The sequence below is a fragment of the Mesoplodon bidens genome (genome assembly GCF_964165515.1).
Source record: "Mesoplodon bidens genome assembly, chromosome: 1".
NCBI lineage: Eukaryota > Metazoa > Chordata > Mammalia > Artiodactyla > Ziphiidae > Mesoplodon > Mesoplodon bidens.
The window spans coordinates 172912046-172927243 of record NC_138176.1 but is presented as its reverse complement, the minus strand read 5'-3'; the positions used below and the strand labels follow the sequence as shown (position 1 = coordinate 172927243).

At 35.9% G+C, this 15198-nt stretch overlaps 1 protein-coding gene across 4 annotated transcripts in view; it reads left to right on the top strand.

Annotated features, from left to right (window-relative positions):
- Positions 1-6958, top strand: part of TET1 (tet methylcytosine dioxygenase 1) — a 134814-nt gene extending 127856 nt beyond the window's left edge. For all 4 annotated transcript variants that reach the window (XM_081224302.1, XM_081224303.1, XM_081224305.1 and 1 more), the window contains one exon: positions 3095-6958. In XM_081224302.1, the coding sequence (XP_081080428.1) occupies positions 3095-4107 (1013 nt within the window). In that variant the 3' untranslated portion in view covers positions 4108-6958. The remainder of the gene's footprint in view (positions 1-3094) is intronic.
- The last annotated feature ends 8240 nt before the right edge of the window (positions 6959-15198 follow it).

Below are 15198 nucleotides of genomic sequence, written 5' to 3'. Positions count from 1 at the left end.
TAAAGGGGGTCAACTGAATGGAGTGAAGGTTATAGAGTTGAGGTTTTTTTCCTTAAATGGAAATTTTAAAAAATGTACAAAGTGAGTGAATTACATAATGAATTCCACTTCCCTCATAGACTCCTAGTCTAAAAGTTTTTCAATACATAGCCATTCTACGTCATCTATACCATTACCCAGGCCACATGGGTATGAAAATATAAAGATATGACTTGTGCAGTTTTTTGTTGTTGTTTTCTTTTTTTGGTAACAAATTGTAGAAGTCGTATCTTACCCACTGAATCATCTTTTATGTGTCACTAAAAGAGAAGGAATCTTTATACCCACAATACCTAAAACAAACAAAAATCAAATAACACCTTAATAAAAATCAGTGTTCAAATTGCTCCACTTGTCTCCTAATTGATTTTTCGTTTTTTACATTTGGTTTGTTTAAATCAGTATCCAAACGAGGTCACACATTATATTTAGTAGATATGTCTCCTATACCTTTTTTTTTTAATTTAAAGCTTGCTTTTCTTCTTTTCCCTCGTTTTTTCATTTTTCATGATAGCAGAAACCATTATCCATAGAGGCAAATTCAACTTCAATTAAAAAAAAAATTACTATGGCCAGAACAGTATCTGTGATTTATATACTCCTATTTCTTCACATCAGGAAGTACATAGTGTTTGGTGTGTCTTTTTGTGATGTTAAGACTACGTCAGGGGACTTCCTCAGAGGTCCAGTGGTTAAGACTCAGCGCTTCCACTGCAAGTGGTGCGGGTTCTATCCCTGGTAGGGGAACTAAGATCCCACATGCCGCATGACACAGCCGAAAGAAAAAAGACTAGGTCAGGTATTGTTAACCTAATTCACTGATTATAATGTTCCCTAACAGCTTTCTACCTAATGGTTTTAGAAACACTTATGGTCATATTACATATTCTTTATTTCATTAGGAGTTTGTCATTCTTTTTCCACTTTTTAAATCTTCTTTTAAAAAGAAATTGTCCTTGTAATAACTTGTTAATTCTGAGGTATGGGTGATTAAAGAAATCAGAATAAATGCTTAGCTATTTGCCTTTATTCACCAGTGTTAACAATACAAGTTAGTTCCCAAGCATCTTCCAGTGTGATCAATTGTTTTTCTTTTTTTTAATTTAGTATCATTTTGAACTTATGTTTTTTTAACATAGTTTATATTTCAATGTATATTAAGAAGGTTTTTTTTTCACTATATTTGAAAATGCTTTAAAAGTCTTCAAATTCATATGCTTTCATTCAAATTCCTGTCTTGGATCAGTAGAAACACTTCAAGGTGGCTTCTGATTCTTTTGTCGTGACCCCGATTGTCTTTGATAACTTCCTTAGTTTCTGTTCTGACAAGATGTTCCAGGTTCCTCTTATGTAATCCTGCCCCATATCTAAAATCAGCCATTCCTCCAAGGAGCCTAAAAAATAAAAAAACTCTGTTAATTTAAACTGACATTCAAACTAAGAATTACAGTGTATTCTTTAACTTCTTTGATTTTTATATTTTTAAGAGAAGTTGTTTGTTTAAGATGAGACAACTGACAGTGCAGACATTTATATAATACTGAGAAAGATTCAATAGAGATAGTGAAGAGGCAAGGCAAGGGACAATTATCATTCCTTTTTGCTTGTAGTTCCACTTTACAGATATTTAATTTAGGTTTATTTTAAGATTCACATATCTGGTTCCGTGCTGCTTGTTAACAGCAGTCATGTCATAACATTTTCATCTTTGTGTCATTCCCCAATAGCATCTTTACATGCTATTCTTTTATTTTTATTTTTTTTTCTTTTTTTTTTTTTAAAAAAAAAATGTGTCGAGGGCTGACTTTCAATAGATCGCAGCGAGGGAGCTGCTCTGCTACGTACGAAACCCCGACCATGCTATTCTTTTATATAGATAGATAGATAGATATAGATATAGATATATATACCCTATTAGTAGCCAAATGCACAATATTTGGCCTAAAACTTCTTGTCCTTTTGTAATATTACCCATGAAAGCTTTTTTACAGGTTTTTCCAATTCAATAAAAGACTCATCATATTTTAAATCTTTCCTTCCTGTGAGTTGTACTTTGTTGACAACTTAACCTCTAAGATAGTAGATTCAGCCACAGATAGTAGCACAGATTTCTTGATATACCACTCCTTGGGTCCTGTATATAAATTCTCTCTAGACATGAGAATTATTGTGTCTCCAGGTTATATCATTTGAGGGAAAATTGCAGATCTTCTGAATTAGATAAATGTTTACTATTATATTAATTATTTTAAAACAAGACAACTTTACTTTGCTATTTCTTGGTCCTTAAAATCTACTGCTTTTGCCTTGCAAACATTTTATTAGAACATCAAAACAGGGAGAATGTCCTCAAGAAAAATGTTTCCATTTGATGTTAGGTTTGTGTGGATATGTCAGAGCAGATGTCCCACCTTTTGTCCAATGTCATAATAATGATCTACCTACTTGGTGAGAAAGAAACAGAGCTTAAATGCACTTGTTCGGAGGGGTAGGAAGAGCTTATTTATGTGACTTTTCCTTGCCTAATAATTAACTTTGCTGGCTATGATGCTTTCATTACTCAGAAATCTTTATAAACTGTTACTTTCTTTAACATTTTCGAAAATGAGATCATGCAATACCTAAAATGTATCTAAACAGCTCTTTGGGTAGTGAAATATTGCTCTTGGTCACCATATTATCACTTGCACTGTATTCTGATGTATGGTTTTAACATTTACTTCATAGCCAATTGGGTCATTTCCAGTATCTTACCATTTTAGACAATGGATGCCCTTCTGGCTAAATTTGTGAACTTATTTATGATTATTTCCAAAATAAATAATTTTTTAAGAAAAAAATATTGGGTGAAAAAGCGTACGTAAACTACCTACAATTTTTAACATGTGCATATGTCAGGCTTAAAGTAAATAGAACAAAACTGGCCAACATTGCCATCATCGGTGTTTTGTTCTATTATTCTTTGTACTTCTCTTTAAAAATACTGTTTAAAGATAACAACTACCAAAAGTAGTTTGTATTTATCTTCACATTTGGTGTCCTTTTCTCTGTTTAGGGAATAAAACAGAGACTGTGCAACCTGAAATAAAAAGTGAAACTGAACCCCACCTTATCTTCAAAGGTTCGGACAACACTAAAACCTACTCACCGACCCCATCCATTCCTCACCCAGTGAAAGAGGCACACTTAGCTCCAGGCTTCTCCTGGTCCCCTAAGACTGCTTCGGTCCCAACAGTTCCTTTTAAGAACGATGCATCAGTTTCGTACGGGTTTTCAGAAAGAGGTAGCAATCCCCACTGCACAATGCTTTCTGCAAGACCCAGTGGTGCTAACGTAGCTGCTGGGGAGTGTGCTGAAATTGCACAGCCTGGTGAAATGGGTCCTCTTTCCACCTTGTCTGCTCCCATGACAGATTCTCTGGCTTATTCTGAGCCTCCCACTGGTCCATCTGAGCAGCTAACTTCCGATCAACCAAACCAGCAGCCCCCGTTCATCCCTTCTCCTCATGAACTTGCTTCTTCTCTGGCGGAAGAAGACGAGCAGCATTCTGAAGCAGATGAGCCTCCGTCAGATGACCCCCTATCAGACGACCCCCTGTCACCTGCTGAGGAGAAGCTGCCCCACATTGTTGAGTATTGGTCAGACAGTGAGCACATCTTCCTGGATGCCAATGTTGGTGGGGTGGCCATAGCGCCCGCCCACGGCTCTGTTCTGATCGAGTGCGCCAGGCGAGAGCTTCACGCCACGACTCCTGTCGAGCACCCCAACCGGAATCACCCTACACGCCTCTCTCTTGTCTTCTACCAGCACAAAAACCTGAATAAGCCCCAACACGGTTTCGAACTAAACAAGATTAAGTTCGAGGCGAAAGAAGCAAAGAATAAGAAAACTAAAGCCTCCGAGCAGAAAGACCAGGCAGCTAACGAGGGTCCTGAACTGTCCATTGAAATTAATGAATTTAACCAGATTCCTTCCCACAAAGCGTTAACATTAACCCACGACAATGTTGTCACCGTGTCCCCTTATGCTCTCACACATGTTGCGGGACCCTATAACCATTGGGTCTGAAGGCTTTTCTCCCCTTCTTAATGCCTTTGCGAGTGCAGTGTATTTTTTCAAGGTGCTCTTAAAAGAAAGTCATGTTGTCGTTTACTATATCTTCATCTCACCCATTTGAAGGCTGAGGTAAAAAAAAAAAAAATGGGGGGTGGGTATTTCTTAACTGTGACTATATTTTGACAATTGGTAGAAGGTGCACATTTTAAGCAAAAATAAAAGTTTTATAGTTTTAAATACATAAAGAGATGTTTTGGTTAGGCGTTAACCTTGGTAGAATCACTCAGTTTGGTGCTTTAAATTGTTTACTATGAAACGAGTCATTTTTAGAGGATTTTAACAGGTTCATGTGCTATGATGTAAAATTAAGACACACAGTGTTAACTCTACACAGCTTCTGGTGCTTAACCACATCGACACAAAAATAAGCTGAATTATTATTTCATGGTGCCATTGTTCTAACATCTTCCAATCATTGCTAGAAACTCGGCATATTCCTTTGAAATAAACCAATGAAATGTTTTCTCTCTTAAAATCTCTCTCCTGTATAAAATAATTCATTATTGTTGGTGATGGTTGGAGGCTGTTCATAAATTGTAAATATATATTTTAAAAGCACTTTCTATTTTTAAAAGTAACTTGAAATAGTATAGTATAAGAATCCTATTGTCTGTTGTTTGTGCATATTTGCATACAAGAGAAATCATTTATTCTTGCTGTGTAGAGTTCCATCTTGTTACCTGCAGTATGTATTCTAATCATGTATATGGTTTGTGTTTAAATGAGTCCTTTCTCATTCAAAGATTAGCTACTTATATAAAATAGTTAGGTCATGCAAAAATGATTAATTCTCTATAAAATTGGAATTAGGAAGCATATTACCAATATTGATTAACTTTTCTTTGGAATTAAATAAGAATGGTCTCTTCTGATTTATTGAACAACAATGGCCCTAATTTATTTTCACCCCAGCTTTCTCAATGTAATCCATGAAAGGTGTTTCCAAAAGGAGATGAGACATAATAGGATTCTGAAGAGTCAAATGCTTCTAAAGTTTCAAGGTGATAAAATACAAAAATTAAGTAACAAGAACCTTATCCACCCCAAATTGCCTTATTCATTCTGAAAGTCATTCTGGTCCAGAATAAGAATAAATGTCCTGTAGAAATCTTTTGAAAATAAATTCCCTATCGTCATCATCACACACACCCCCACACTGTAAACAAACAGTAGGAATGGTATTATAAGCATGGTTTGTCCATTAAGAGCTAATCCAAAGTAGTTCATCTAAGTATATTGTTCTGGGGAAATGTTAACTCATGTTCTTCTAGGTAATGGGAAAATAGGCATTCCATTTACTTTAGTCCCCCCCCCGCCATTATTTTTTCCCATTACTTTATTGACTCATTTTATAGCAAAACAAAAGTAATTGCCCAAACAACATGTTTAGAACAAGAAGAAATTTCAATGAAATACTTGATTCTATTAAAATGCAGAGGTGCTATAACATTCAAAGTGTCAGATTCCTTGGGAGTATGGAAAACCTACTGGTGCTTCTCCCTTGGAAATGCCATAGGAAGCCCACAACCGCTAACACTCACAATTCTGGTGCAAAAGCAAAAGTTCCAACAAGCTCTCTAAAGGAAAACTCATTGTAACTTATATTAAAATAATATATGGTGCAAAGTATCAGTTTCAAGCTTTTGACTAATTTTGACTAAAGGAATATGAAGGGATTGTAAATAAGAAAATGTCCATTGATAGACTATCATCTTGTCAAGTAGATTTCTGCTTCTTGAATATGTAAAATAGCGTAATTCATTGACTTGTTTTAGTATTTTGTGTGCCTTAGATTTGTTTTAAAACATGTATATTTTTGTGAGCCTAAGGTTACTTATACATATAAGTATATAAATAAGTGATTGTTTATTGTTTCAGCTGCTTCAATAAGATATTACTAGTATTAGACTATCAGGAATACACCCTTGTGATATTTTGTTTTAGAATTTAGGCCTTAGCTCCCACTAGAAATTATTTCCTCACCAGATTTAATGGATAAAGTTATAAGACCCTTTATCCATTCACCTATCTATCCATTCTTCCATTCAATTTTTATTGACTGTCCCCCAAATTTAAGTATTAGCTTTTGTTTTTCTTTGTCACCACCCATGACATAGTAAACTTGAAGAATTAAAATCCTAAAAGGTAATCTAACACATATTTTTCAAAAATAGCAAATTTCCTTCAAAACAATCCATTGTGATACATCTGCAGCAATTCAAATCAGTTTGTCACCAACCTTAAATAAATTCCTTAACAATCTAAACTTGAAGCACCAATGTTGACTTAGGGGAATATTTGGATTTGTGAAGTTAGTTGCAATTTACCAAAACAAGTACATGAAAATACCCTATCTCAACTAAAATATTTCCATTCTGTTATTGTAAGTAACACCATGAATGGCCTGCCTCAACTGATAACCCCTTGGTGGGACCCGCATATGATTCCTTCCTTGTTGAACTCTATTTCCTAAATTTCACAGTATACCATCCCGTTGTTTGCCCTGTGACTTTTTTTTTTTTTTTTTCAAAGCTCATGCTTATTCAGTGTCCTGCAGCATTGTGATTGTATGCTGGCTATACTGTTTTTAGAATGCTCTTTCTCATGAAGCAAGGAAATAAATTTGTTTGAAATGACATTTTCACTCAGAAAACTGGTCATCTAACATTATTTCTACACTTCTATTATGTTTTACTGTACTATCACCTTTTGTTTTACCCCTTTTATAGCACTCATTGGGTTTTTAATCTTCTGCCTTTGTTCATGGTATGATAATTGAATTCATTGATACTTGACTCCCAAGTTAGCCCAACCTGTTCATAGTAGTTACAGAGCTACCAACTATGAGAGAATAATTCCTACCTGTTGTAGAATCCTGCAAAATGTCATGCTGCCCTTCAAAATCCTGCTTCTAATGGATCTCAGGCCATCGATGAAAAGTTTTTCTTGTGCTTGTCAGCCTCACCTACATCTTTCCAATTCATCCACAAAGTACCAATACATTATGTCATAAACCTGATTGAAATATATTATTGGAAAGTGAGGCTAGCTGAAAATGTTTAACTATAGGTAAATTTTTGCAACATGTTAGCAAAATGTTTGCATCTTAAATAACCTTCCACATCTTTATTATGCAATCTGCATGTGGATGAAACAATTTCATTTGTTAAATATAGAATTTCAGCTAGATGAGATTCATAAGCAATTAGACATAACCCCACTGCATAGTTAATTGAATGCATACCCCTGTGTAAATGAGATACTGAATTCATATGAAGTAACCTACTTTCTAATGTTACTACTTCAGTGGACTCCTACTGATTATCATTTATTTCACAATAGCATGTATGAAAATCACCCCAATCTATTTAAATTAGTCTTCTTAAAACAAATTATATCTTTTATCTGGAACAAACTTTTGACATTGCATGACAACTTCCACTGAATATAGGCACAGCATTTCCTTTGAATGTGCCAAGTAAATCAGTAGCTGTATGTGACCTTTAATATATAGCTACCTTCTATTTCACAACTTCTTGATGCATGGAAATCTTTTTTGTCTAGATTTAGTACAACTGGGAATTTTGATCTTTTGTAGAAATTTTTTATGAGAATTGTGAAATAAGGTAATATAGAGGCCTCTCACAGCCCTGGAAGACACCTTAGAAGACATATAATTCAATCACTGGAGCCCAGACAGCAGATGTGAGTGTCAATGTGCAATTATGTTTGTAATTAAAATTCAAACAGTCAAGTGAAGGCCACTTTGTGGTTAAGAGGACTGTAGGAAAACAGACTTGATCTGCTCACCCACAGGGGATTTTATCGCTGCGAAGTAACCTTATTTTTGGTACAAGTCAAAAATAAAATGGCTTTGAGTTTTTTTCTGAGTGGTTCAGGGAAAGAATTTAAGTGAAATTGGATCAAGATTTCCCTGCCTGCAGAGTTTTGTGGGCCTTGTGTGGGAAATCTAGATGACTTTTACCTATGAAGCTGTCCTGTTAATTCATCTCACAAAATGTGGCAATAGTCCTATTTGCTATTTCAATAAACAAATATCAAGTACTGATAGAGTATAGGTTTTTATTTCCCCTCGAACAAGTGTTTGGCATATATAAGGAGTCAGAAAAGACTGAATGGTTGGAATAATTGGGAAAAGTATATTTCTATTGTACATACTCCCTAGCCATAGTTGTACAGTCTATTCACACTCTTGCCTAGTTGGCCTCACAACTAAGTCCCAGCATAGTTTATTTTGATGGGACTATCTATGAGTATTAGAATAGTTTTGTTGTGCACAGCTCCTAAACTTGCCCGTAAATGTATTGAACTTGTATAACTTCAATGTCAGTGGTTGTGGCACACTTAACCAAGTGATAGAATCAGTGCTCTGATTTCTGAAGAAGTCTGGATTTATCTAAATCAAATTATGCTCCATGTTTAGCTTTATTCTAACAGGTTTAGAAAATGATGCCAGGAGCAGTCCCTCAGAACTCTCTGAGAGATTGCCTCCTGGGCTTGAATTCCTCACAAAGTCCTCTGAATAAAACACAATTCTCAACTTAAAAAAAAAAAAAAAAAGATGCCATCCACAGCTCTGGAATACAGTTTGGAAAGAATCAGTATGTCCTTTATCAGAAGTGGAATTTGTGTATTTTCTTAAAATGTTTTGAGAACAGTGGAATCTTTGCTTTTCTCTAGTGTATAAAATAAGAGTGTAAGTTCCTCCGTTAATTTTGGACATCACTTTTTTTGTCCACAATGAACTCTACAAACTTTAATTCTCTGTGTTCCAGGACCTGAATTACTTTGTTTCAATGCCAGTTTCTTCTGGGCACCCAATGGAATACCATTGTTCGCTTCAAAGGGCATGTGTTTTGTTCCTTCAAGTAATCCAAATGTATTTCTAATTTTGCCACTCCTCATTTTCCCTTCTTCTGTAAGGGCACCAAAATGTGTTTCTCTTTGGCTAGTATACAATGTTTAATATTTCTAGCTTTAAAAGTCTAACATTAATCTTTTCTTTGTTGGTTGTACTCCTTTCCCATCCCTACTGTGATGTCCGTGACCCTGCCTGCCTGGGTCATAAATTTTCTTCTAGTTTGTTCAGCCATAGATGTCCCTTAAATTAAAGCAAAACTTAGTCTAAGGTAGAAATGTTATATATTAGTCGATTTAACCCATTTATGTGTGAGTGCAACTTTGGAAACCCTGGGTTAACAGTATAAACCTAGTTTTCCTAAAAATAAAAAAAAATTTTCCTAGCAGCTGTTATGAAAGGCATTCTCTCTTGTCTCATTCATCAGGAAAAAAATCTCGCAACTGTCAGAAACATTTTCATTTTTGGAGAAACTATATTGGAACGTAAATTGGTTTCTTCTCCATTTGGCTAGGCATAAACTTATCATCTTTGACTAGAAACTCTGCTTGTTATTATTTTTCTTTTCTCATTTTACTGAAGCTACAATGTCACTAAGTGTACTTTCATTCTTTTTACAGTTTTTAACCCTCTTTAATTTTCTTTAAATTAAAACTCTATTGCTTCCACCCTCTCTGTTCTGTCTCCATCCCCCATGTCCCCTACACAAACACACAGGGTTCATTTTAAGGATAGCAGTGATCTAGCTCAGGTTGTCTTTTCCTGTCTTTTAAATTTTTTTCACCAATCCTTTTTGGAATAATACCAAAAAGAATTAAAAGCTTTTATTCAGCCCTTTCAGTTAGAGGCAAATTCAGTTTTTAGGAACCCCAGGTTAGCATCAAGTGTTCCCCTTACCTATCCCAGCAATGTTTGACCCTCAACTTGTTTATTAGTGTTTGAATGTTTTACAAAAAGTTGTGTAAGAAGTTATATATTCTAGCACTCTGTTTGGCTCCGCTATTTCTGTATAACGCATCATACTAATTATCAATTGTCTGACTGGTGACTTTGAATTATCGGGTGTGACCTATAGCAGCGGTCCCCAACCTTTTTGTCACCAGGGGCCGGCTTCATGGAAGATAATTTTTCCACGGGGGGTGGGGTGGGAGGGGATGGCTCAGGCGGTAATGCGAACGACGAGTGTGATGGGGAGCCGCAGATGAAGCTTCGCTCGCTTGCCCGCTACTCACCTCCTGCTGTGCGGCCCGGGGGTTGGGGACCCCTGATGAATAGAAAGGTGCTTTTTTTTTTTTTTTTTTTTGGCGTGTTTTCCTCCTTATCTCCCAGCTCAATTTTGTGGATGGTTTCTATTTTCTAATGTAAATTTACCCCTTTGGAATTTGGTTGTTGTCAGTAATAGGAACTGTTTTTTGATCTGGGCGAGAAAGTTAAAAAAATGGACAGAAAGGAATCCGAACAGTTCTTATATAAATCAGTCATCAGAAGCTCTTTTGAGTGCACTAGGGGGAAGTTAAGGGGCAGAAAAGAGGGAGAATTTTGTTCCTATAAGCAGCCTGCAGGTTCACCTACCAGCTCAAAAGCAAGTTGTAATGTTTCTACTCCCCACTCCATACCAGTTTCTTCTGAAAAATAGCAGCTCAAAATGAGGAACCCTTTTGAAAATAAATATGGAAGTAAGAAGAATTATAATCCTTGTACTTTATAATGTTTTAGGCTATCAAACTGCTTTCCTATGTGCTGCTTTTTTCTCCCCAACACTGACGGTTGGACAGAGAACAATGTTCCCATCTTACAGGTGAGGAAGCCGCAGATTTGCAAGAATTGCAAATGGCTTGCTTCAAATCACACAGCAAGTCAACCCATGTGAAATTAAAACAGGTAATATCTGCAGACTGCTGAACACATTTCTGTGCCATAAACTATGACTTAGAGAGTGTTATTGAGTGGAAATTTTGTTAGACCTAATCTAAGAATAATACAAAATCTACTTATTGTAGAGAAAATATGCCTCTGAGGTATGTTGTCTCCACTATTTATTTTAGCCAGCTATTTTCTTATTCATATGTTGGAAGGTCTGCCCAAATTCCTAGGACTTCTGCGTTAGGGCGTAGATTAATGAAGTTTTATTTTTCCCCTGTAAAAAATTTTTTTCTTTGTTGTTTAAAGAATGTCCCTGTACTACTGAAACAAAGGGAAACCTCCTAAATAATATTTTTAAAGACCAAGGTCAGCAATTCATAATCGAAGTTTACTGTTTTTGTAAATTGAAATGCGATTTTCTTGAAGGGAATGTGCTGGGTAAAATGATTATTTTAGTTCCCAGGCACTCATGGTAAAAATGTAAAATTTTTGGCATCTCTAAGAGATAGCTCTGTCTCCCACTTATTTGAAATTGTTTTGTTTTTTGTTCCACTTTTCCAGCCACATAAAATCTCTGGGTCAAAGATTAAACATACCTTGGCCCAGAGAGTTAAGAAAAATAATGAGATGTATTAGTAAAGTTTTTAGGAAGCTCTTTATAAAGAGGTAGGAAAGTTGGCCTATTTCATCAGTAGATTATGGGTTACTAACAAAAAACATAGGCCAGACTGCCCTAAATAGTCAAATAACATTTTTGGTGATTCAGTTCAGTTACTGCCTAGCCTCACTAATGCCTCTTTGTGACATTATAAAATAAATAGCTGATGACATAGGACTTTACAAAAAGAGCTCTTAAAAAAACACAAAGATATATGTCCTTTAAAAAAAAAAACTTTTATGAGATAACATTGTGATAGGTGCTTTGAGATAAATATTTTTCCAGAATGGTTTTGTGGTAAAAATAAAGGGCAGCTTTTGCATTGTTACGTATAGGTGGATGGTCCTCTTTGGGTTACTAAGAAATCACGAAGTGTTCCCTAAAGAGAAGGTCGAAAAACTACTCAGCAGAAAGAAAAGCATTGATTTCTGGTTTCTTCATTTTCTCTTATGATACGTGGTGACCTACCAAATAGATTCACATGCATATCCATATCCCGTTTTGAAGGAGAAGACATTATATTCATCATTAGTGGGAGTAAAATATTCAGATTCTTCACCATGGTGAAGTAGAGTACTACTAAATTCCCAATAGAGAATTATCAATTTCACAAAATAATATTCCTGTCTCTAGCTGACTTTTTCTCTCTTTGGGGTGTATGTACTATTTATTTTGTACCTTTGGTTTTTTCCTTTGGAGGATTTTACCTATTGCCGTCCTACTGTATTAAATATCCCATACATTGAAATAGGTTAGTAAGGAAAAGATTTTCAAACCCCACATATATCCATTTTTGGTTCTTAACGTAAGGGGGAAACAGTTTAAAGAGAAAGCACTTCAACATGTAGAAGGGAAAGAGATAATCTTAATTATGATGATTTCTATTCAGGATCAATATGTAGTGCTCTGCATACAAGGGAACACTTACTAGCAGTACTTGAAGACTTGTGAGTTGGAATTGCGTGTTACTTGAAAGACCTAATTAAGCTAAATTTTGGTGCACAGCAGTTGTACATGATTTCATGTTTATGTAGCAAAATGCTTTGAAATGTACTAGTTTTGAAACATACATGTAAGATAGTTGTGAAAAGTGTCTATTATATTTTCCTGTGTGTCTCATTTATTTAGAGCATAAAGGTTTTTTTTGATTGTTCTAACTGAATAAGGCTAAATGAATACTGTAATTGAAATTATATTTTAAATCTCTGTCATGAGTTTTTAAAAAAACTATTGCAAATTGTATCATTCCTGATTACACAGAAATTTGTGGGTCGTTTTAAATAAATTTTATACTTCTATTTTGCACCTGGTGGTCTAATTTTTCTTTCCTCTTCAAAAACATATTTTTAAAATTTAATATCCAAAAAAATTCACACATTTTTAACTACAAAGGACTATAAGATTTAATATTTGGAGATGACCAAATGTATGGATTGGGTTCAACACAAAATCAAGATGGCTACACTTATGGAATCCTTATTATGAGGCAGAAACCTTGCATTTTATATAAATTATTTATCCCCACAGTGAAGCTATTAAGTAAGGGCTCTTATCAGCCCCACTTTACAGATCAATTCAGGAGCTTAAAGTGGTTAAGCTCACACCCCTTGTTTTTAGCAAAGCTGTTAATCAGCTTGGTTCTAGATTGACTCATGCCCTCCCTTGGATGTATCATTATTTTAATAATACTTAATCCTGAACACAGTATGCTAACAGTATTTTAAAGTTGACATCCTAAAGTATTTATTGAAACCTGAAATGAAAAAATATATTGACAATAGGTGTTTAGTGATATTCCAGCAAATATCACAGAAAAATAAGTTACTTTAAATTCATCTAGTTTGAAACCTACTTCTCTGTAGCATCCTGGTAGTCCTCTTCCTTCTACTGATAGGAACAACTCCATTCCCCTCCACCTCCCCTTCCCCACCTCCTCCCCAGGTTTAGCTGGGCAGCTAGAGACTACATTTTCCACATTCTTCCTGACTGGTTAAAAGGGTGACATGTGAGATGCTGAACATACAAACAGACCTGGGCAACACCCTAGGGGATGAAAGAATAAACACCTCAACTAATATCCTTTATCTATATATTATTTCCCCCACAAGGGACTAGGGACCAGGGATTGAACCCAGGCAGTGAAAGCGCTAAGTCCTAACCACTGGACCGGCAGGAAATTCCTGCCTTTATCTTTTAGATGCTCTTTAGACAACAGCTTGAGTAATATTTTATTTTTTATTTTTTAAAAAATATTTATTGAGACTTCCCTGGTGGTGCAGTGGTTAAGACTCCGCACTCCCAATGCAGGGGGCCCAGATTCCACCCCTGGTCAGGGAACTAGACCCCACATGCATGCTGCAACTAAGGAGCTTGCGTGCCGCAATTAAGGGGCCCACCTGCTGCAACTAAGACCCAGACGCAACCAAATAAATATTTAAAAAATTTATTTGTCTGCTCAGGGTCTTAGTTGCGACATGCACGATCTGTGTTGCCATGTGTGGGATCTTTAGTTTCAGTATGTGAACTCTTAGTTGCAGCATGTGGGATCTAGTTCCCTGACCAGGAACCAAACCTGGGCCAAGTCCCATGAGTGATCTTCTAAAACAGTAATCTTTTAAAAACAGATCTTGGGGGGAATTCCCTGGCGGTCCAGTGGTTACAACTCTATGCTTCCACTGGCAGGGCCAGTTCGATCCCTCATCTGGGAACTAAGATCCCATAGACTGTGGTGTGGCCAGGAAAAAAAAAAGAGATGTGAGAAATTGAACTCTGAAATACGTAATACATGTTGAAAGAAATTTTAAAAGACCTAAATAAATGGAATGACATTCCACATTCATAGAATGGATACTTTATGTTGTTAACCCTGGGAATGTAAACTGGTGTAGTCACTGTGAAAACAGGTTCGCAGTTCCTCAAAAAGTTCAGTATAGAATTTACCAGGTAACCCAGAATTCCACTCCTAGGTATAAACCTAAGAGAATTGAAAATAGTTCAAACAAATACTTGTATGTGAATGTTCATAGCAGCATTATTCATAATAGCCCCAAAGTGGAGACAACCCAAAAGATCAACTGACAAATGGATAAACAAAATGTGGTATTATCCATTAAAAGTAATTATTTTAGCTATAAAATCGAATGAAGTACTGATGCCTGCTACATGAACCTTGGACACAATATAGTAAATTACAAAAGCTAGCCACGAAAGACCGTATGTTGTATGATTCTATTAATATGAAATGTCTAGGACAGGTAAATCCATACAGAGAAAGCCGATTAGTAGCTGCCTGGGGCTGGAGGGAGCAGGGATTAAGCAGTGACTGTTTAATGGGTAGGGGTTTGTCTCAAGGGAGGAGGCGATGGTGGTTGCTATTCGTATGAAGATATTAAAGCCCCTGAATTGAACAACATAAAATACTTAGAGCAGTGAATTACACGTTACGTGAATTTCATCTCAATTTTTAAAAAAAGTTAGCAGATGCCACTGGATACATCCCTTCTTCCAAGTACTTGTACAGAAAAAAAAAGCGAAAAAACACAAAATGGCGGAAGGCTTATCGGATCACGTGACTGTCGATTCTTTTCCTTCCCTCACTCAAGGAAGCCTTTTCCTTTGAGCTTGCGCAGAGACACAGGCTCAT